Genomic DNA, 24,604 nt, shown 5'->3' with positions numbered 1-24,604 from the left:
CTCCCCGCGGAGGCCGCAGCAACAACAAACCGGGTCACGTGAGGGGAAGGGATGCGGGAGGGGGGGGAAAATGCCGTCGTCACGTGACTCTGTACTCGGGCCTAGCGCACCTAGTCGCTGTGCTCCCAGGTTCTCCCCTTCACGTGACCTATCTCCCAGCCAGCCACACGCTTCGCCCGTTGCCCGTGCGAGGTGTTATGTAAGGGGAGCGCACGCAGGCGGGGGTGAGGTGGGGTTATTGGAGGGGTGAGCCGCTGAGGCGCTGTGGTTTTGTGAAGGCTGCGGGGCTTGGGGAAGGAGGGAGTGCAGTAAGGGCATGGATGGGGCAATAGCTGGATGTATGGGTAGAAGTTACATGGAAAGAGGAAAGGGTCACACATATGGTAGGTAAGAGGGGCTGGGTTGTGTGACTTGGAAGGACAAAGAGCAATCCAAAGAGCTCAGCTCAGGGGAGGGCTGTACCAGTTTAACTAATGGTGTGTGTTAAAACTAATTTAGTTAAATCAATGGAAGTTTATATTTTAGATGCTTAGTTCAACTGAGTATTTCTGTTTAACTTATTCTGTGTTTTGGAGGATTTAAACTAAACCCCAAATAAGCTACTATTAAATAGAAAGTAGTATGTATGTATGTGCAAACTTGCACAGGTTTAACTAAATCAGTTTAAAAGCACACCTTTAATGAAACCGGTACCAGTTTGTGTAGACAAGCCTAAAATCACTGGATTTCCTGTTTTTTTAATCTCATCAAAGTAGGAGAAAAAGGAAATCACTCATGTCTGAGCAGCCAGGTTGGAGATGGGAAGAGAGAAGTGGAGATATTAAACATTATTGCTAACCACAAGTATTCAAAAATCCTTAGTGGCTTAAAAATGAGACTTTAAAAAAGCCCGAATGTATTCATTTTTAATTTGCCTTGTGGCTTTTGAGCCTCATGTTTTCAAGCTTTTTAAAATGATTTTTAAATACATCAGAAGCAGGAAGCCTGCTAAACAACCAGTGGGGCCCCTGGACGATCGAGATACAAAAGGAGCACTTAAAGACAATAAAGTCATTGCAGAGAAACTAAATGAATTCTTTGCTTCAGTCTTCACGGCTTAGGATGTTAGGGAGATTCCCAAACCTGAGCCGGCTTTTGTAGGTGACAAATCTGAGGAATTGTCATAGACTGAAGTGTCACAAGAGGAGGTTTTGGAATTAATTGATAAACTTAACAATAACAAGTCACCAGGACCAGATGGCATTCACCCAAGAATTCTGAAAGAACTCAAATGTGAAATTGCGGAACTACTAACTATGGTTTGTAACCTGTCCTTTAAATCGTCTTCTGTACCCAATGACTGGAAAATAGTTAATGTAACGCCAATATTTAAAAGGGGCTCTAGAGGTGACCCCGGCAATTACAGACCAGTAAGTCTAACGTCAGTACTCAGCAAATTAGTTGAAACAATCGTAAAGAATAAAATTGTCCGACACATAGGAGAACATAAATTGTTGGGCAAAAGTCAACATGGTTTCTGTAAATGGAAATCGTGTCTTATTAATCTATTAGAGTTCTTTGAAGGGGTCAACAAACATGTGGACAAGGGGGATCCAGTGGACATAGTGTACTTAGATTTCCAGAAAGCCTTTGACAAGGTCCCTCACAAGGCTCTTACATAAATTAAGTTGTCATGGGATAAGAGGGAAGATCCTTTCATGGATTGAGAACTGGTTAAAAGACAGGGAACAAAGGGTAGGAATAAATGGTAAATTATCAGAATGGAGGGGGTAACAAGTGGTGTCTCCAAAGGGTCAGTCCTAGGACCAATCCTATTCAACTTAATCATAAATGATCTGGAGAAAGGGGCTAAAAGGTGAGGTGGCAAAGTTTGCAGACAATACTGAACTGCTCAAGATAATTAAGAGCAAAGCAGACTGTGAAGAACTTCAAAAAGATCTCTCAAAACTAAGTGATTGGACAACAAAATGGCAAATGAAATTTAATGTGGATAAATGTAAAGTACATACAATATGATGGGGGCTAATTTAGCTACAACTAATCAGGGAAAAAGATCTTGGAGTCATTGTAGATAGTTCTCTGAAGACGTCCACGCAGTGTGCAGCGGCAGTCAAAAAAGCAAACAGGATGTTAGGAATCATTAAAAAGGGGATAGAGAATAAGACGGAGAATATCTTATTGCCCTTATATAAAACCATGGTATGCCAACATCTGGAATACTGCGTACAGATGTGGTCTCCTCATCTCAAAAAAGATATTCTGGCACTAGAAAAGGTTCAGAGAAGGGCAACTAGAATGATTAGGGGTTTGGAACGGGTCCCGTATGAGGAGAGATTAAAGAGGCTAGGACTTTTCAGCTTGGAAAAGAGGAGACTAAGGGGGGATATAATAAATGTATATAAAATCATGAGTGATGTGGAGAAAGTGAATAAGAAAGTTATTTACTTGTTCCCATAATAGAAGAACTAGGGGCCACCAAATGAAATTAATGGGCAGCAGGTTTAAAACAAATAAAAGGAAGTTCTTCTTCACACAGTGCACAGTCAACTTGTGGAACTCTTTGCCTGAGGAGGTTGTGAAGGTTAGGATATAACAGGGTTTAAAAGAGAACGAGATAAATTCATGGAGGTTAAATCCATTAGTGGCTATTAGCCAGGATGGGTAAGGAATGGTGTCCCTAGACTCTGTTTGTCAGAGGGTGGAGATGGATGGCAGGAGAGAGATCACTTGATCATTACCTGTTAGGTTCACTCCCTCTGGGCCACCTGGCATTGGCCACTGTCGGTAGACAGGATACTGGGCTGGATGGACCTTTGGTCTGACCCAGTTCGGCCATTCTTATGTTCTTATGTTCTTAAGCTTTTCTCTGCATCTGAAGAAGTGAGGTTTTTTACCCACGAAAGCTTATGCCCAAATAAATCTGTTAGTCTTTAAGGTGCCACTGGACTCCTTGTTCTTTAGGGGTAGAAATTCACTTACATATTTTTTTATATGAAAGCTAAGATTCTCACAATATACCTGCAGGAGATGACCAAGTATTATGAGACTTGTTATCAAATCATGAGCTGGCAACACTATTAAATGTTACACTGCTCATAAGGCATTGGAATGGCCATATCCAAATAGTAACAAACATTGCTATTAGTCTACTTTGGGCATGTCTACATTACGTGACAGAGCTTAGCTGTAATGCCCATAATGTAGACACTTCCTATGTCGATGGAAAAAGGTTTTCCATTGATGTAGGTAATCCACCTTCCTGAGCAGCAATAGCTAGGTTGATAGAATAATTCTTCTGTTGGTCATACCACCACCACGGGGGTTAGGTCAGCTTTACTAATGTGCTATGGGGTGTGAGCACCATACGTAGGTCGATTTAATTTTAAGTGTACACATGGCTTTAGTTTTCATGCTTTTCCCTTTAACTTTTCTTTTCTGATACTCATTCACAAACATATCCTGTGACCTTATATGATGTTACCAAATGCCTCTTTTCCCTTCACTATATATAATTCTAGATGTGGCCAATAAATGATAACTAGCCTAATCTATTCTATTCCTTGTCTATTTGCTGAAGAGTTTGTTTGTTCATTGATAGGAAGATGTTATTTGAGGTTGAAGAAACAGACACTGCATTATTTCTTAGTGTGTCAGCTAATTGCTTTTCTGGTTTTATACTATCTTAAAGTTTTATGAATTTTTTTATATGCACATATTGTGTGCTGTGTTTTCATAGTTCATATAAACTAATTTTATTTCGGTTTAGTCAGTTTGTCCAATATATCAGATAATGAGGCCATTTTACTTTAGAAAGGAATGTGTCTCAATTGGGCCTGCATACTAGATTCTACACTGCAATTGTGTGGATTTTAAAAAAAAGCTTTTGTAGAACACCTTGGTTCTTTGTAGTGTAGAATCGTCCACTGCAATGGGGAAATATTTCCTGACACTTACCAATGTTTGTGGAGACGTACACTCAATTATTTTAATAAGGGTTCGATAGAGTTTGCTAATGAACATAGACAAATGTTTCCGATTTCTTTCAGTATCTACTTTTAGCATAAGAACCTAAGCTTCGTGTTTAGTGTTTGATATATTTATAACTTCTTCCATAAAATAGGCCAGTTAGTGCCTCATCCAAAGCCCATTGAAGTCAATGGGAGTTTTTCCACTAACTCAAGTGTGATTAGGATGAAGCTTAGTGCCTAATATAATCCTTTTAGTAGTTTAGATTTTATGCCCTTCTCTGTATAAAGGGTCCTAAATACATACCTTGAACTGAGTGTGTAGTGTCACATCTGGAGACCACTGCCTGTCATGCTGATTGAAATTTTCTTATGTCCCCCAGTGGTCTTTCTATATCTGTCTCTTGTTCTAAGATTATATGGTCTTTGGGGGAGGAACAGTACTTTTTGTTCTGTGTTTGTTACTCCTGGGGAAATTCTGCATGTGACATAATTAATGAGCTGCACATTTTTAATTTTTGTGCAGAAAAAAGCTGCTGCTGAAAAGTTATTCAGTTCCGCCTTTTGCCCACCAGAGGGCACTATGGTGTTAGAACACAGCAGCACCTCCCAGCAGAAAATACCTTCTGCAGTTCCACCTTTTGCCCACCAGAGAGCACTGTGGTGATAGAACACAGCAGCTGCTCCCAGCCAGCTAGGGAAGAGAAAGAGCCTGCCTTCTTCACAGTGCCTGTCGGGCCAGGTCAGGAGACAGGGGTTATGGGGCTGCTGGGGGGCGGGGGGGGTCAGACAGGGTCTCATAAGGGCTAGTGGGGGAGGACAGACTGGGGCAGGGGCTGAGTGGGACTGGAGGTGCAAGGCCACAGTGGGAAGAGAGGTGCAGGGCCACATAGGGACAGGGGGTGGCTGAGTGGGGGTATAGAGACACATAAGAGGAGGGGTGCAGGGCCACATGAGTATGGCTGGAGTGGGTGTCTGAGTGGAGGTGGAGAGACACATTTGCCTGACTGAATGGGAGAGGCTAGGGATCAGCCAGGGTCTGCCTGGGGGAAGCTCCCTAACAATCCCTCTCCGCCCCCACTCAAAACCTGTTCCACACTTCCCCCCCCATACCCAACAACCCTCCAAGTTCATACCCAGGCTCCTTCCCAGCAATTATTTCCCTCTCCCTCAGCTGCTCCGTTACTCCTGACCTCCCCCCAGCCTTTGCACTGGTTTTGGAGGGTGCAGGAAATATGGTTCTGTATTGTAGTTTAAATGAATTATTACTCAGAGTTCTGTATTAATATAATTAATGTTTGTCAAAAAACATTTTCTGAATCTTTTTTGTTGTCTGTATTGTTACAGACATACTTGCTAACAGGTATTTTGAAATAAATGATCAAAATAATTTAAACTGGTTGATTATATTGTCTTATGTTGACAAAATATGCAGAATTTTAAAATATTGTATACAGAATTTTAAATGTTTTGATGCAGAATTCCCCCAGGGGCAGTTTGTACAATGCCTAACACAGTGGGGACTTGGTCCTTGACTAGGGGTCCTAGATGCTGTGATAATACAAATAATAAATGCTGACAGCAACATAGACAACAGATTTACTTCAATTTTACTCCCATATCACCTAGGGACATGAATGTTATTAAATAGCTGTACTGTCCTAACTAAACCCACTTCCTTTATTGTACTTATTGGATTCTGTGCAAAATACTGCTATCTGAATTCAAAGCAGTCTATGGGGAACAACAGGAAATGACATTTTTACATCTACTTCTTGTTTGCTTTTTACTAGTTTTACAAGCCCACTTTTTCTAACAAGGGCAAGTTAGCAACCAGAATGTCTATGTTCATGATCCTAAGTTGTTCATACTACATTATCCACCTGTTGGGTCCCATTAAGATTCTGATGTTAATAATTGTAGGCCAGAAACTAGGATACTGGTCTGGGGTTCAAGATACCTGGATTCTATTCCCAGCTTTGCCACTAACCTGCTCTTTGACCTTGGGCAAACTATTTCACCTCTCTGTTCGTCTCCCTGGCCACCCTTTGTCTGCCTTGTCTATTTAGATTGAGTTCCTCAGGGCAGGAACTGTTTCTTACTATGTTGGTATGGTGCCTAGCATAATGCAGCCCAATCTTGGAGGTGGTACTACTAATTGACATATTCTGATTGAGAGAGAGGGAAGCTGATATAAGAAGAAAATGAGAGAAAAGTTACTTAGAATATTAGTGGATCTTTGTTTCTGCGTGAGGAGATGCTTAGTGGTCTAAAATATTAGATCTTCAAATATCTGATGTCTCAGACCTGCATCAATAGGATATATAAACTGAGTTCCCTGCAGTTTTCTCTGTGAATTTTTCAGACCAGAACTTAACAATGGAGACGTCGTGCACTGAAGAGCTCATAATTTATTTTGTAAGAGTAGGGATTTGCTCTGATGATATGTGCCACTTTACCCTGGTTCCTACCATTATGGAAAAATACGTGAACTACTTGGTTGCTACCTTACATTGGTTATAGAAGCTGGTGTTTTGAGTTTTCATGATCTGATGTCTTTTTTCTTTTTTTTTTTTTTTTTGATAGCTGTACATAGGAGGATCACTCCTGGTACTAAGTTGTGAACTACCATTGTATGGTCAGTAGCAAAATAATTTTTCCATCTTGCTTAGCACCAATTCAGGACAGCACTGTAGCATGTGCTTTTGATTCAGGAAAGCACTTATGGTTAGCTTCACTACAGTGGGATTTTAAGCATGTGTTTAAGTTAAGCCTGTGCTTAAGTGCCCTTCCTGAATAGAAACACTTCTCTGAATCAGAGCCTTAGTTTGAAGGCTTTTTGGACCAGGACCTTTTTTTTTCAAGATGTGCATACAGACCCTAGCATACTCGAGACCCGATCCCTTACTGGAATCTCTATGTTCTTCTGCAATGCAAATATTTATAAATTAAATTATAACATACTTTACACTGTATATTTGTGTGGACATTATGTACATGATATTGTGTCTGTTAACTTCGTTCTTGTCTCTACAGTTCTTAGACATAAGGGTAAGGATGCATAGATTTAAATTGCATTGTGCATGTGTATTTTTGTTTATATATTTCCGTAGACAGGTGCCCTGTGTTCAGAATATCTGAAATTCAGATAATCAGAATTTTGGAAAAACAAAATTTTGAGTTTGGAGCACACTTATAAAATTTGGACAACTGGAGTTTATATAATCACAGTTGAAATAGAACAGCGGCTGTGAGAATATTGTAATTTAAAACACAATCAGTGCTATCTTTAATTGTTGCACAGTGCTTGGGCACAAGAGAGATACCACTGCGAAGGGCACCTAGAAAAAAATCTCTACTGCTGTTGATTTGTTACTTTAAAATGTTGTATTATATATATTCTGAAATTAAAGTATTTAACATTTTCAAGAGGAAAATACAAATAAGAATCTATGTAAAAACAAAACCTGTACAGAGGAGTCAGCAAATGGTGACCAAATCAATGGCTTGACGTCATCTTCTAGTTTGTTTAGCTGTTTCTGAAATGAGCTGAAGACTGATACGATGCAAATAGTGTTTGCTTTTGAAAAATTAACTCTGAATTTTTAAAAACGCAGCATTGCATTTTTTCAGCAGCCTGGCTCCCTCCATTCTGGTATTGGCCCGCAGTAGTCTTCATGTAAACAGCTAAATCTGGGGGGTGAAGGTTGATATAATAATCTTTGTGATTGTAAACAGAAATAGTTTGTTTAAAATATGTACACACGCATGGACATACATTACTGCCTAATATCATAAGCTATTAACAGAATATCTCTGTCAATTTAAACATTAAATTTTATTAAATAAGACAATTGCAACTCCTGGGTTGGGCACCTAGAATCTGTCCTTTTGTTTTCAGGTGTTGTTAAAGAGCAGTTTAAAAAAAATAAACTTTTAGCCAAAATTTCTCCTGTTCCTTCTTAGTCTGAAAAGTGACCTTTTTGTGTGTAACTTAGGTAGAATTCCACTGGTTATTTGAGTTGTCTTAGAAAGAAAAAGGGTTTCTCATGCTCTAAAGATTTTTTTTCCCTGTCATTTTTCAGAAAACTGAGAAATGGGTCCTTTCCAAAATTTTACATTCCCTTGACTAAGGACTTGTTACATGTACTGAAATAAATAAATCTATTTTAATTCATACCTTTTTATTTTGCTGCATGCTTGTGTGTGGACACTCTTATTTTGGATTAAGAGAGTACTGTTTTGTTTTAGAGTCATATTTCAATTAAGTTGAAATAATAAGGGGTGAAATAGCTATACAGGGCTTGCCTTGTATATTTAAAAAGAATTACAATTAGAGCAGTTATTTTGGTGCATATTTGTGTGTAAGACAAGACGTTAGTGTTCAAGTGGAACAAGTGTCTGACATATTCAAGGACACTTAGGTTCTAAGGCTACATTTAAAAAAAAATGGGTGCAAAAAATTAGGTTCCTAAATCCAAATTTAGGTCACAGTCCGTATGTGTAAAGTTAAGTATTTGTGTGTGAGTAGTCCTGCAGAAGTCGTTGGTTCTGATTCAGGAAAGAATGTACTGAAATCCATCCCTATTCAGTACATCACTAACTTGAAGCATGTGCTTAAATACTATCCTGAATAGATATCCTTTCCTGAATCAGGGCTATATTTTGTAAACACAACACTTCTGTCTGACGTCAATGGAAGTGATCAAACTTCATACAGTTACTGGAAGTTCTCTGCCATAGGAGGACAACCAAAACACAGAGAAAATATGTAAATAAACGCAATACAAAATTAAAACTAGCAAGTACAGTGCATGAAATTAAAAATTCTTTCATATCACATTTCTTGTGCCTTGTTTTGTTTTTGTTGTTTGTTTGTTTGTTTTTTGGGGGTTATTTTTGTTTTAAATATATCCATAGTTAAGGATTCCAGTCCTCCTCCTCCTCTGATCCTTCTTTAAGAAAAATAGCCACTGAAGTTCAGTATTTCCTGAGCTCAGTGCACCAGTCTTATCTGGTAAATTAATGGAAGTAAACTATTTGGAAACTACAAAGTACAGAATTACACATACTAGGTTTTCTTGTTTGTGCATGAAGGGCCAGATCATGGCAAAACTTCCATTGCATTCACTGGAACCAGGATTGGACCCTGTTGATTCACATATACGTAATAATGTGTAAACAATATTGGAGATAATATTCTGTTTGTAATTGGCTACTACAGAATTACAAATATGAGACATCGTCATCTGTGCTAACTATGTACACTTACTTAGAAGTGTAAACAGTGTAAATCATGTAAACAGATTTGTAGGTAACCTTTTGTAACCGTTTCATTTAGATCCTGCCATTTCCTGGTCTGTGTTATTTCACTTTCAATACATCTTAACAATATTTTTCTCTTTCATATCCTTTGTATTTATTATCCCTGGGACAGATTCTGCCATCTTTACTTATGTTGAGAAGTAGCTTACTCCAGGAATAGCCCTACTGAAATCTGGGACTACTTGTTGAGTAAGATACTACTTATCCTGAGTAAGAGTGGCAGAATTTTCCACCTATGTCAAGGGTGGGCAAACTTTTTCTCCCGAGGGTCACATCGGGAATAGAAATTGTATGGCAGGCCATGAATGCTCACAAAATTGGGATTGGGATGTGGGCTCTGGGATGGAGCTGGGGATGAGGAGTTTGGGGTGTAGGAGGGTGCTCTGGGCTGGGATTGAGGGGTTCAGAGGGTGGGAGGGGGATCAGGGCTGGGGCAGGAGCATGGGAATCAGTGCAGGTTCTGGCTGGGGGTGCGGACTCTGGCGTGGGGCTGGAGATGCGAGGTCTGGGGTGTAGGAGGGTTCTCCAGGCTGGGATCGAGGGGTTTGGAGAGTGGGAGGGGGATTAGGGCTGGGGCAGGGGGTTGGGGCATGGGGAAAGGTTCAGGGGGTGCAGGCTCCGAGCGGCGCTTACCTCAAGTGGCTCCTGGAAGCAATGTCATGTCCCCCACTCCGCCTTCTTCGCAGAGGCCAGGCCAGGAAGCTCTGAATGGTGCTCTGTCCGCAGGCACCGCCCTTGCAGCTCCCATTGGAGCGTGTAGGAGCTGGAGCAAGGTTATGCTGCAGCTTCCGGGAGCTGCGTGGTGCAGCCCCCAACCCAGCACCCTGGCTGGAGCATTGGAGTGGGGCCAAGTCATGTGGTCCGGCCACGACCCAGCGCCCCCGCCAGAGCGCCGGAGTGGGGCCAGAGGGCCGGAGCGGGAGCGAGGTGCGGCTTGCAGGCTGGCTTAAAACAGCTCACGGGCTGTAGTTCTCCCCTGGCCTATATGTATGTGTGTTAATATGTTATGCTGAACTATCCTAAAGGGGTAGACTATACCTATCTCTAATGTAGCCATACAGGAGAGAGGGTGAGAGTAAGGATTCTCCCGCCACCCCCATATACTTCTAAGGTAGAAGTGAGTCAGGCAGGAGTAGGTAGAGCCATAGCTATCTCCTGACCCCAATGTGTTGGGCAGCAGAACTGACTGATCACGGGATGGGCATATTGATCAAGTCTCCCATTATGTCAGGGAGATTGCTGTTTACAACCCAAAACTCCCAACTTCAAAATGTTATCCCCAGCATAAAGCTATTGTGTACTTTTGGCCAAGCCAAACTTGAGTGGCGCTGTGACCTGTGCACCTAGTTGCAACTCACTCAGATTTGAAGGGGATGGGTGTAGGGGCTTATGGGCCAGTGGGATGACCACACAACAAGGGGAGGGAGTGCCTGAGATGGGAGGAGGGTCAGGTGTAGGGGCCAAATCTATAGCCCCCAACCTTACATGGCTCTCTGCAGCCCTTAATCAGCCTCTCTTTAGGCTTTATTATCAAATTGAGTACTACCACAACTCTCCTTTAAATTAATTTGAAAATGTTATTGGTTGGTATGATGATGGGAAGTATGCTACAGGTTAACAAAGAGATGCTGTAAATTACTCTTCACAGTAGAAACTTGAGAGAGAGTGTGAGAGAGGGTGCCTTTTTTGAGGCAAGATTGTTCCCGGGAGCTACTGCATCTATATATTGCCCCTCACAGATGGCACAGTTTAGTCCTAAATAATTACTAATGTGTGCAGTATTCCATATTTAAAAATTTAATAAAGATTTTCACCAAGAGAGCCTTTTCTTTATTATTATTGTTTGGTTCTCTACATCAGCGGTTCTCAACGAGGGGTCTGAGGCCCCTGGTGGGCCGTGAGCAGGTTTCAGGGGGTCCGCCAAGCAGGACCAGCATTAGACTCACTGGGGTCAGGACAGAAAGCCAAAGTTCCACCTCCCCGAGCCCTGCCACCCAGGCCTGAAGCTGAAGCCTGAGCAGCTTAGCTATGCAGGGCCCACTGTGGCATGGGGCCCTGGGCAATTGCCCTGCTTACTACCCCTTAATGCCGGCCCTGGTTTTTATATTTAGAAAAACAGTTGTTGTGGCCCAGGTGGGGAGTTATAGCATGTTGGGGAGCCTCAGAAATAAAAAGGTTGAGAACCCCTGATCTACATCCTTCAGTTGGGAACTGGAAAGCAATTTTTCAGAACTTTGTTGATTTCTTCCAACTATTTAAAAAAAACAAAAAAACCCAACAGAGCAGATAGAGTTTTCAGACTTCTCCTGAGGAGCTATATTTGTGATTTTAACACACTAAAATGTTTTCAGTACTGATTCATTAAATTAATGTTGTCTTGTAATTGAATTAATATTTCCTTCTCTCTATATTATATCTACAATTCCCTATCCTAATAAACTTTATGAATATACAATAAAAAACTAAGGAAACTCTAACAGTAAAACCACCTTCAGTCAGTTATGGTTGTGGAAGAACATCTCTTAATTTATAGTATGACAGTTTTACTTCTGTAGTTATAAAATACCATTTGCAAGGGTAGAAATCATAGTTAAGGTTTCATAAACAACACTAAATCTGCCTCTGGATCCTTTGCCATCCTCTACCTAAACATTTATATTTACATTTCTAGCATGGGCTGCTAAGCCTACTAAGTAACCATATGCAAAAACAAAGTACATAAGATAGTGACTACATTAATTTATTTCACAGACATTATGTGTTTTAAAAGCTATCAGCAATATTTAATGCCATTAAACATCTTGGGCTACAAAGTTCTTACAGAAAAAGGGATAAATGAAACAAAAAAAAAAAAAAAGAAAAGAAAAATGAGCTGCTTAGTTCATCCAGTCCTGCAAAGACTCATGCAAATATAGAGAGTCCAGTGGAGGGCAACGAAAATGATTAGGGTGCTGGAGCACATGATTTATGAGGAGAGGCTGAGGGAACTGGGCTTATTTAGTCTGCAGAAAATAAGACTGAGGGGGGATTTGATAGCAGCCTTCAGCTACCTGAAGGGGGGTTCCAAAGAGAATGGAGCTAGGCTGTTCTCAGTGGTGGCAGATGACAGAACAAGGAGCAATGGTCTCAAGTTGCAGTGCGGGAGGTCTAGGTTGGATATTAGGAAAAACTATTTCACTGGGAGGGTGATGAAGCAGTGGAATGGGTTACCTAGGGAGGTGGTGGAATCTCTGTCTTTAGAGGTTTTTAAGGCCCAGCTTGGATGATTTAGTTGGGGTTGGTCCTGCTTTGAGCAGGGGGTTGGACTAGATGACCTCCTGAGGTATCTTCCAACCCTAATATTCTATGATTCTATGACATGCTTAATTTTACATATGAAATCAATGGGCCTTATTACATGTATAAAGTTGAGCACACATCTATGAGTCTTTGTCAGATGGAGGCCTTAATCATTAAGCATATTTTAAACCTGAATAATTTAATAACACTTGACAGTAAAATGGGTTAAAAGAAAAGTATATGCATGTAATTCCCAAGAAACACAACTTGCAAGGGATTCTCAATTAGAGGTTTAAAGATCTCCACCAAGAATCTCTTTATTACTCTTGAGAAATCTGAAAGTCCCAACAGTCACCATAATCAAAGAGTGAGTACTTTATATTGTCTTCAAATAGTCTTAACATTATGGAATACGGAATTGACACAAAAAAGCCTAAAACAGTAAATGTGATGGTAATTAATTAATTTTCCTAGCCTGGGTGCTCCTAGAAAGATCAAGATGAAATCCTGGCTCTACAGAAGTCAGTGGTAAAACTCTTAATGACTTCAGTGGGTCTCGGATTTCATTCTGAGAAAGTTAGCAATCCTGTGATCGTAATTTAAAGTAATTCCCTTGCTCTTCCATACTTGATGCATGTTTTTCCCTTCCTAAAATTGAGGCAAAAATTACAATTTATAGCAGAAGAAAAGTTTGTTTTAGTAGATTTAGGGCCCAGTCCAGCAAGACACTTAAGCATGTACATAGTCTCACTGAAATCAGTAGGACGACTACTGCTTAAAATTAAGCCTATGCATAAGTCATAGCATGATCCAGGCCTAAAATGATAGTGAGATTTTATTTGATATCCTGAATGCTTTTCAGTCTGAAGAGGCAGATCATACAGTTGAATAATACTTAAATTACCTTGAAAACTACAAATCCCAGAGAGCATTGCAGACACCAGGCTTGTGCAATGTTACAGTCCTCCTGTAAAGAACCAATGACAAACAGAGAATTCAGGAATCTCGGATGACATCTCAGTGTATTAAAAAGCGCTGTAGGGAGCCCTAAACCAGACTGCAAAAAGCAGTTTTCCCTGGGCTACATTTTAGACAATCCTATAAGCTTTCTATTGACAGTTTATACTTTCCTCTTGGTGCGCATCAGCTGTTGGGGAAAAAAGCTGTTTGGCTAGTCCAAATGGATGCAATTTTGAACTGCAATCTGGATGATATGGAAGATTATTACATCTTGCTAGGATGTGATGAACTATCCACGGTAAAAGAGTAATTCTGTTTTCTTTGCCATGTTAATGTTAGCTTGTTTTGGCTTTGTATGCTTTTAAGGGGAGTTTGAAGTTAATGTTTTTCTGTGAATGTATGATTATTTGAAACGCAACATGTACCTGCTCTCTTACCTACATAATATCTTTGAATTTCTCTTCCTCTATTAATCTCAGTAATTGATTTCTTTGACACAATGAAGCTTTTAGAATATAGTTCATAGTAAAGATACTCTGTAATACAAAGCTGTATTGTAACATCTTGAATAGCTTATTTTTAATGTAAATAATTTGTTTATTAAGTTAGTTCCATGTGTGATGTCAGAATGCACTTTGAAACACTTGTAAAATATTATTTGTAGGCTGTTATACAATATATTGATGTACTTAAAAGGTGGCAGCAGATAAGTATTGTCAGTGCAACTAATATAAGAAATGTAAAAATGTTCTCCTCTTTGTCAATAATTAGTAATGATATTCAGTTTCTAAGATAATAATATACACCTCTACCCCAATATAATGCTGTCCTCGGGAGCCAAAAAATCTTACCACGTTATAGGTGAAACTGCGTTATATCAAACTTGCTTTGATCCACCGGAGCGCGTAGCTCCCCTTCCCCCCCGGGAGTGCTGCTTTACCGCGTTATATCCGAATTCATGTTATATCGGGTCGCATTATATCGGGGTAGAGGTGTATCACTTTTGGAAAAATATAGCCATTGCTTGGGAGAAAAAAATGTGTTTCAAACAAACCCCACCCTAGCCCCTCCTTTCCTACCCCAAAATACCGATGTTCAAATGCTAGTTTTCTAGACTCACTTTGGTAGCCGTTACATGTCATCTCATATCTTAGGATAAAATCTATCTCAAAAGCTGTTGGATGACTGTAACTAAAACAAGAGTTCCTCTACTTACTAAAATTGTCCTAAATTACATTTTCTAATTATGCAAATTCAGGAACATGCTAAAATTTTAAAACTAGCTTCTGTGTCAATTGAAGTAGTACTGGGTGTTAGGCTTTTTGCTTTCTAACATTTCTGCTATAATTGTTAATATTATATATGAGTTAAATGCTTTGTTCTGCAAATGTAATTTAATACTCTACCAATATTTTATCACTAATATAGACAAAAGTCCTTGATGTGCGCCCAAATACATCTGTAAATATAGTTAGAAAAATATAGAATTCTTAATCTATTATTGATAACAAGTTTAAGCATTTTCGGAGAGGAGTTTTAAGACATCCCAGCAGGTGGCAGTACTAATTTTTTTATTTTAGCTTTATTTCAGCTTTTTTTAACAGATGAAAAAGGTTAATTCAATAATTCTGTTTTATAGTCTTGGGAAGAGATGCATACTTCAAGCACATACTGTAAGCCTTTTTTAAAGTTACTTTGAAGTGAAAAATAATGTGTTGTAATAACTGCTTACTGGTTCTGAAAAGTAATCTGTTACACATTATTTATTCAGAGACGCAACCAATACTCTTTGTTTACTGTTGCCCTGTGAGTAGGAATTGTATATGTGAGATTGTGACTCTTTTGAGTACCACTATTACATGCCTATAGAAAAAACATATTTTGTTGTATTTTTAAAATGGCAATATTTTCAACATTTAAAATATAATTTGTATAATAAAATTGTCATCTAATGAAAACATATTGAAAATATGGTTTAAATATTTATAGCAACATAGGCTCCCGTGCTTTCTCTTCCATGCATGTTCAGTAGCAAGCCTACTCCTGCAGATCCCAGCTTGGGCCTTGATCCTGAAAGATGCTGAGTCCTCTGATTCCAATTTTGCAAAGCACTTGAGCACGAGTAGTTCCATTCATTTCAGTGGAATTGCTCATGTAGTTAAAGTTGATTATGTACTTTGCTGGATCAGGGCCAGCGTATTCAGCCCCTTGCAGCATCAATCCTCAAGGGAGTGGAGGAACTGAAAGGGGCAGAGGCATAACAGGGCAGTGCAGCAAAGTGCTTCCATAAAGAAGCCCCTTGCATCTCCCGAATCTGCAGGTTTGAGAGAGAGAGGGATGGTCAAATCTATAGCCTCCTACATCAGGAAGTGTTGTTTCAGTTTAGGGGAGTCCCAGACTCCTTACTTGGTAAAATCTATTACTCTCTCTATATATCTTAATATTTTTCCTTAGCTTATTTTTATTATCTTATTTATATATTAATAATTCATGTTATATTTAGGTCTGAAAAGAAATGAGATTACATTTTCAAAAAGTAATGTTACTGTAAACCTTGTCATTTAAAATCCCTGCATATAAATAGTTTTTAGAGGTGTATTGGTAACTAGTCTCTCTGCTGAGTACCTAGTTCCAACAATCTGTATGTAAGTGTGAACCTTTACTTACAGTTTTCTTAAAACCAAAGCGTACATTTATGGAAAAATGCATGTTAATGAAGAAAAGGGTAAAGGCGGGAGTACAGAAAACAAAATTAAATTAGGGACATAGCTGTCAGATGGTTCTTGTTATATATTTTGATTATACAGTGTCTTGTAAAATCAAGGGAGCAAAACACCACCCCTCCCCAAGTCTTCCCCCGTCCAAAAGCCCAATCCCAAAAACGTTTGTGTGTGTGTGTATGTATTTATGTATTTTAAATGTTGATATTCTATTTAGGTTGAACAAATTCTTGCAGAGTTTAAGGTTAAAGCCCTTGAGTGTCACCCTGACAAACATCCTGGAAACCCTAAAGCTGGTATGTAGTCTTTCCTATTTAAAAACAATCTATTGCCTTAAATTATAATTAAGGCATTGAATGCAGCCTAAAAGCCATCAGTAAATATTGATTCCCATTTTAATATTCTATAATTTTTACATATATGGAATGTACTCTCTTAAATATCAAGCCTTAATATTTTGCTGTAATGCTTACACAATCATGGATATTAGAACAGAAAGACACTTGTTTGATTATCTAGTCCAGGAGTTTTCAAAAAAATGTTATAGGATGATGCACATTTAAAACCAGAGATTGTCTTGTGGACCACATCCCCTCCCATGCATGATTGCATGGACTATCTCCTCTCCCACTGGGAATCAAATGACATATTTGGGTTAACTACAATAATTGCTCATATGAAAAGTAACATTAGGAAAATATTTAATGTATTTTAGCTTCTTTTAATGTAAGTTAGCAGCTGGAAATAAGGAGGACCCAGCACCATGTGACAGGCCAGCTCTCCACAGCAAACATTAGAAATTGTGGAAATGCTATCAGTCACGCAAATAATCTTAACCTTGCCCCCATAACAGTGCCTTGAGGAAAAACCGGATACTCTGAGACAGGTTTATCTATCCATCACCAACAGGGTCACTGTCATCAATGACCACAAACATTTTGAATGCCTGCTCTGGCCTTCTTTATGTCTATACAAAATGCACAGAAAAAAAATAAGATAAACAGTATATTGAAGGCGATCATTCCCTACTCTTCATTAAGTTTCCACGTATTGCCAAATGTGTTGTTGGACACCAAATTAGTGCATCTATGTATACAAACATCATAGGCCCAGATCATGGAAATTATAGTACATGGAAAACTCCCAAAACAAAGATTAATTTGATGACAGAGTGCAACATTTAATATTGGACATGTTTGTATTAAACCAGTTATAACAAGACAGTGCTCTAAGATGCACATTTCTGATACTCCACACAAAAACTTTGAAGCTGATTCTGCCTCCTGCTACGCATATTGGGACTATTCTTAGAGTGAGGAACAACATGATGACTGGGATTTTCGAAGTGATTTAAGGAAATTAGACATCCAAATCTTTTTGAAATTCCAACTCCTTTAGGCCCCTTTGAAAATCCCAGCCCATATGACTAAAGGGAGCAGAAGCAGGACCTCTTCTCCCAGTTTAAAATATTCTCAGCTATAGACTGCTGAGTTCTTAAAGCCCTTTGAAAGCATTATTGCAGAATAACTAAATAAAATGTTCCATTTTAGTTAATGCACAAAAATGCCTATTCAGATTTTCTCTCAGTTTAATTGGAGGCACACTGACAAACATAGTGGTAGCAACCGCACAGTTTGGGATTCTTGCTTGCACCCTTCTCCCAGAATAGTAGAGGCACTACACTCAAGAGGATGAAAGAGTACTCATTGTCTGCTGACACCTTCAGATGTCTTGAGAGTGGTATTAAGTTGCACTTAGCTCTTCTTGGCTTTCTGAAATGTGAGTTGAGGCCTAGTAGATTGATGAGAGAATAAAAAATAAAATGGGGTGTGATTCTTCATTCTGAGAGAGCCTGAGAGGGATCCCTCCAAAATTTGTTGAAGAGTCCACCTTTTACAAAATGATCTTAAATCCTACTTTCCAAAATATATTTAAACATACTTGAAAGAGCAACTGGATAAGAGGACCAAATTCTTCCGTAAATAAACGGAGGCTACCCCATTGACTTCAGTGAGGAGGCAGAGGCATAAGTGAGACCCAAATCTGGTCCATTGCTTGGAATTTTTAGTGTTAAATTGAAGTAAAAATAAATCATTTAAAAAAAAAAGGGGGAGCCTAAGACCCAAATAGTGGAGCAGTCTTGTGTATTAAGAGCAAACAGTTTATGCTTCATTTACTTGAACAGTCTACTAAATGTCTTACATTTTCACAGTACAGTAAACATTGACTCATTGATTCATTTCAGTACCAGCATATTAAAAAAATAACTATCAAACTAGACTGCTTTTTATACCCCCAAAACTGGTCACACTGGAAAAAAGAAACAGAAATAAGAAAAAAAATCCTGTGTGTTGTTTGATTTATGCTCATCAGCTTTGGTTAGTGCTTGAGTTCAGCGTATTTCAAAAGAAGTCTCTACTATAAACCGGAATAAATAAATAATAATAATAAGCCACTCTAATAAGGATGACTCATAGATAAAATGTAAATCTTTGTAACCTTTACACAAATAGTAACACACAGCTGCATCCTTAACAGCTATTTTATAAAGAATTTTTGCTCCTTCAAGAGAAATAAGAGATCTTATTCACACAATCTGGAATGTAAGTTAATATCTTATTACATACACAAAAGATGTGAGGTTAAGCAATGCCGTTAGCTAACCTGTACTATGCTATGTTAAGACTTTTCTGCTTGCTGCTCACATAATGTCATTATGCTTCTTTCTTACTGTCCCTTGGTGGTGTGTTCTGCTCTAACTTCCTTGCTGCGTCGGATCATGCTATGTTCCTTGTGAAATGCTGTCATGCTATTGCAATGTTGGTGTTTAAACAGGGCGACATCTCATGTGTTTTGCTTTGAATACCACATAATTTTGATAGCCCTCAAGTTTATAAAGCTTCTAAACCAAGAGACAAAAAGGCTCCACATTTGCATTGAATTGTTCATCTGAAGGAGGGCATCAATTGTCCACTAAAGGTGTTAGCTGTTGAGTCAGCTAAGCCTTCCTCAAAGCAGTGCAGAACTGCCACAGCTCTTCATCACTCTTTTTTTTCTCTTTTTCTGCCCCAACCTGTGTTGCTGTTACATAGCTATTTATTGGTCATTCCTGTTCCACAAGGGAATTAATTTATTTAAAAATAAGTATTTGATGTAACATCCTTTGGTTTGTGTTTTAGTGGAGAATTTTCAGAAGCTGCAGCAGGCTAAAGAGATTCTTACTAACGAAGAAAGTCGAGCTTGTTATGATTACTGGCGACGAAGCAAAATTACCATTCCATTCCAGCAGTGGGAGGCTCTGAACAACTCCATAAAAACGGTTGGTTTTTGTTTACCTAAATTTCCTGGGTATATATTAGCATTAGGAGATTAGGTAGGTCTATGGGAAAGGAAATTCTCCCATGGGCAAAACTGGATGGGTCAGAGATTAAGGAATGTTCATTATAACAGCCTTCTGTTGTTTTTTAATCAGTTTCCCAGTGTTGATCTGATGGAGGAAAGGACACTAATTAGAAACAGTGCTGCTATGTGACCAAAAGTACTCCTCCAAAATTGCTTCCTAGCAATATGTAACAATAGTGCAGAAAAATACCCCAGAATTCATTAAAAAAACAAATGCCACAAAGTGGAAGGCAGTCAGATGATATAGACATTTATGAACACATATGTGATGAAACTCTCATAGCTGTTTTTTGTTCTCAGGAACAATATACCAGTAGGTTTTATCTTGTATTTCTGTCAGTCCCATAGCAACTTTCTCAACATTTCAAAACACTTCAGTCATTTAAAAATAATGTATTTGGGGTTGGAAGTGGCTATATGATCTTGGTTAACCAAAGAAATGTACTATGATAAAAGACTCGTCGTATATTTTAAGTTAGTTTTCAGAATGATTACTGGGTGTGAAATCCTGGCCTCATTAAAGTCAATGGCATACTGTCATTGACTTCATTGGGGCCAGGATTTCACCCTAGGAAAATAAATCTTCAGTAATTTCTTTAATGAGAATATTGAATAGATTTTTGGAGTAACCAGCATACCAACAAAAAATGTAATACCGTAGTATCTGAAGTTGTTATGGTTTTTTTCCTGTTGGCTGCGAGGATTTAATATGACAAACTGGAAATACCTGCATATCTCTAGTATAACCAGTTGTTTTTCCTAACAATTGATAGATTCTAACCTAATAAATAATAATGACAAATGATATTTAAATTAATATCTTTCTAGTTCATAAACAAATGATCCTTTCTGGTCATTTCTTTACTTTTCAGAACAGGTTTTTGTTTATTTTCTAGTCTATATCAACTGCTGTTGATTTATATTTTTTATTGATGCTTGTGAAAATGAGTGAGTCATTGCTGTGTATTAATTCTGTTGATGTCACCACTGCCCTGAACACTGAGTACTACAATTCATTTTGAGAAGAAATACTCTATGAAGATAAATAATCTGGAAGGTGCTATTATGTCTGAGCAAACCAAACTATTCAGAAGTTTTGATATTTTGTCTTTGATGTGACTGCCAGATATCAGAGGTATTAATGTGTTGTGTTCAGGCACCTTATATGTTTTTTCCACAAACTTTATTTCAGGCTAATGATCTGGACAAATTGGAGAAATGGTCTGAGTTAAACAGGATGAAGTTTAACAAAGACAAATTCAAAGTGCTCCACTTAGGAAGAAAAAATCAGTTTCACACATACAGAATGGGAAGAGACTGTTTAGGAAGGAGTACGGCAGAAAGGGATCTAGGGGTTATAGTGGACCACAAGCTAAATATGAGTCAACAGTGTGATGCTGTTGCAAAAAAAGCAAACATGATTCTGGGATGTATTAACAGGTGTGTTGTGAGCAAGACACGAGAAGTCATTCTTCCGCTCTACTCTGCTCTGGTTAGGCCTCAACTGGAGTATTGTGTCCAGTTCTGGGCACCGCATTTCAAGAAAGATATGGAGAAATTGGAAAGGGTCCAGAGAAGAGCAACGAGAATGATTAAAGGTCTTGAGAACATGACCTATGAAGGAAGACTGAAATAATTGGATTTGTTTAGTTTGGAAAAGAGAAGACTGAGAGGGGACATGATAGCAGTTTTCAGGTATCTAAAAGGGTGTCATAAGGAGGAGGTAGAAAACTTGTTCACCTTAGCCTCTAAGGATAGAACAAGAAGCAATGGGCTTAAACTGCAGCAAGGGAGGTCTAGGTTGGACATTAGGAAAAAGTTCCTAACTGTCAGGGTGGTTAAATTGCCTAGGGAGGTTGTGGAATCTCCATCTGTGGAGATATTTAAGAGTAGGTTAGATAAATGTCTATCAGGGATGGTCTAGACAGTATTTGGTCCTGCCATGCGGGCAGGGGACTGGACTCGATGACCTCTCGAGATCCCTTCCAGTACTAGAATCTATGAATCTTTGTAGATATACTTGTCGCTAAACATATAGAATGTATTGTGCGTATATACTTCTTGCAGGATGAAGAACTCACGGTATTAAAAAATAAGCTCCCAAACCTGAATGCCAATGAATTTTAAATATAGCTGTGTATATTTCTAAATTAGATATTTTGGGCCTGATACTCCATTGCCTTGCACATTGTGCAGTCATTCAGACCTATGCACGGTGGATGTAAAACTAGTGTAAATAATTGGAGAGTTCCGACTTGGTAATGTTTTACACTGGTGTTAGTGACTAAATGAGATAGTGGAAAATCAGGCCCATTAAGTTTTAACATGAGCAACAATTAACATGAAACTCTTTGATTCTTTGGGCAATGTTGCAAATTTTTAAGACTGTATTTATTTATTTTGCATTATTTACTTCCTTGTCATAACCTGACCTATATATAGGATATAATGATAGCACTAAAATGGATGTGTGGATTGAAGGTGTTTTGTCTGTTGGATGACCAGCTAACTTTACAGCAACAAAATTAAGTTACTGCAGGATATAGACATAAATATTGACTATTCTTTTAATTTCTTGGATCCAGATCATACCCTGGAGTTTTCTGCTACCATCTCTTCAAATGGGAGGAAGTTTGAGGGGGGCCAAATGGAAGAGAAAGTGTGAAGCCTCCCCAAAACTCATGGATCTTTGGGCGCTTCAGGGAAGGGTAACCCCAGATCAGCAGAGACAAAGATGTCTCCTATATCTGTGCTTGTACAGGGAAACCAGCTAGCTCAGCCACCCTGTGGTTAGCAGCTGCCAAGGAAATCTTATCTAAATATTATGATTATTGTATCAGATAATTCTTTGGCCAATACTTGCAATACAACTGTGGAGTTATTTTTGTGTTATGCAAAATAAAATACCATTCATGCCATTCACATTGTAGCTCTGTAGTCTTGGCACAAATGAAAAAACTTATATGGAACTGGGAACATGCTGATAGTCCCAAAGCTTGTTAGACATAAATAGCAAGTTAATAGTTAAAAAATGTCATCTGAAGAACTGATTAAAGCTAAATGCAAATAATGTCATTAAAAATTCCAGTCTCAGTAAAATTGAAGGGTGAGCACAATTGTTTCCTGTTTGCTCATTTTGTTCTCAGAATATGATGATAGCTACATGTTCAGTAATAGTAGAAAGTGGCACTGATGACTAATACGGTTATTGAGAAGCTTTAATTTCCTGAAGGCAAACACTGTTACCTTCCACTTTCATATCCATAAATGAGGAGAAACCAAGATTGCTGGGGATGCAGTGAGTGAAGATGTTATAAAACTGATGCGATGACATAGCAAATGATAAAATGACTCACAATAAAGGCTTCTGTCTTTCAGCTTCAGATGCTGCGATATGCATCAGTTAGTTCTGTGTTGGGTATTATTGCTTCTCAGCATCGATACTATCTGTGTCATCAGAGCCATTAAGAGTCTCATCTGCAGCAGGAGTGGCATAAATTTGGCCCATTTCCTCTTCTTCCTTGTTTGTTACCTCTTCTGTGTTGACAAGGACCAGACTAGCTGCTCTGTTTTTCCCCTCTCAGTTCATGGGGGTGTGTCTCTGGGCTACTGCAGTGGTGACCAACGGGCTGAGTCCTCCTCCCTCCACTGCTTCCGGACATTCCTGGGCCTTATACCCTGTGTAGCCATTTACCACCACATCAACAACATGTTGATGACTACAGAAGGAGTAAGTCAACAGAGAATCAGGACTGCAATCTGCAAGACTGATGTACTTTGGCATCACTCCACTGATGTAAATTTAGTTATGTTGATTTTCATTCCCGACGAACTGGCGAGTTGTCTGTAGCAGTCCAGGTGGCAGATTTATAGCACTACTGCAATAGGGGTTCAACTGCAAAGTGAGCAGTGCCAGCCGGAGCAGGAATAGCATTGTTTTCACCAAAAATTACAGTACATAACCAATGGCATTTTATTTCCACAAGTAGATGAATAATGGGTAGATTTAGTTGGGCTATAAGCCTCTTTCTGTGTCAGAGTTGTTAAATAATGAATCAGTAGTTGGAGAAGGCCAGTTTCTTACAGTTGGAGCCTAGAGGGGCTACAGCTCCTTGGATCTAATAATTTCTTCTCTATAGCTTTTTTCTAATAGTATATTTATTTTGGGTAGTACTACCTCTAATTGCTGCCAGGGCTTACCAGATCTCCAGTCCTGCTTGATCTACAATAGGACTATCAGTGCTCTTTAAAGAATGGTTTGCTTACTTATTTGCCAAAACTGCTTCATCAGAGAGTTGCTGTAGAACCCTCAGTCCTAGAGCTGGTTGAAGGAACTTTGTGGAGGGGAATGGGTAGGGTGAGGAAGCTTGGACTCTCTATGCTTATATCTCTTCTATGGACACATTTGGCCAGATTCTCCACTGTCTTGCACTTTGTGTCATTATTTACCCCTCTGCAAAACAGATGTAAAGACTACCAAATGAGAATGGTATCATTTTATACTTAACTGCACAAGTGAAAATAATGACCGCAAAAGCAGCAGAGAATCATCCTAGAGAGGTCTTCAGTTTGCTAAATTGACACATTAGCATTATTAAATTCAATGTAGTGGCCCTCTTTAATTGCTTTTTCCTTTGCATTTGAATAATCAAAAGTAAAATGAGATTCTTCTTATACTATAGACCTGTGGTGGGGAGCATTTAAATTTGGCTACAAAAGTACCTGGGTACTCACTTCTCTTTCACTTGTCTGTTGAAGGCTTGAAAGGAAAAAAAAAAATCAGTTACAGGGAGAAAATCTTCACTGAGTACCAATATTTGCTGGAATAAACAGGAGAATGTATTAAGACTTCAGCAGTTTTTGTGATGCACTCTGGCTTTCAACATCATCTTCTGTCCGAGTGAGCTATTTTCCCCCTCACATCCTCCGTAAGCACCACCAGTGGAAGTGACA

At 38.9% G+C, this 24,604-nt stretch overlaps 1 protein-coding gene across 2 annotated transcripts; it reads left to right on the top strand.

Annotated features, from left to right (window-relative positions):
- Window positions 1–13,074: 13,074 nt before the first annotated feature.
- On the top strand, window positions 13,075–24,603 carry DNAJC12 (DnaJ heat shock protein family (Hsp40) member C12). Of its 2 annotated transcripts, none has more exons than XM_034775483.1 (4): window positions 13,075–13,827; window positions 16,467–16,545; window positions 19,429–19,568; window positions 23,236–24,603. In XM_034775483.1, exons 1-4 carry the CDS (start codon window positions 13,750–13,752, stop codon window positions 23,335–23,337), a joined length of 399 nt encoding a protein of 132 aa, XP_034631374.1. In that variant the 5' UTR covers window positions 13,075–13,749; the 3' UTR covers window positions 23,338–24,603. The 2 variants fall into 2 exon arrangements, with proteins under 2 accessions (XP_034631374.1, XP_034631373.1); XM_034775482.1 differs by lacking the exon at window positions 23,236–24,603 and adding an exon at window positions 22,237–23,034 and having other exon boundaries at window positions 13,529–13,827.
- The last annotated feature ends 1 nt before the right edge of the window (window position 24,604 follows it).

Source organism: Trachemys scripta, chromosome 7, assembly GCF_013100865.1.
Source record: "Trachemys scripta elegans isolate TJP31775 chromosome 7, CAS_Tse_1.0, whole genome shotgun sequence".
Taxonomy (NCBI): Eukaryota; Metazoa; Chordata; order Testudines; family Emydidae; genus Trachemys; species Trachemys scripta.
This window is presented reverse-complemented; position numbering and strand designations above follow the sequence as displayed.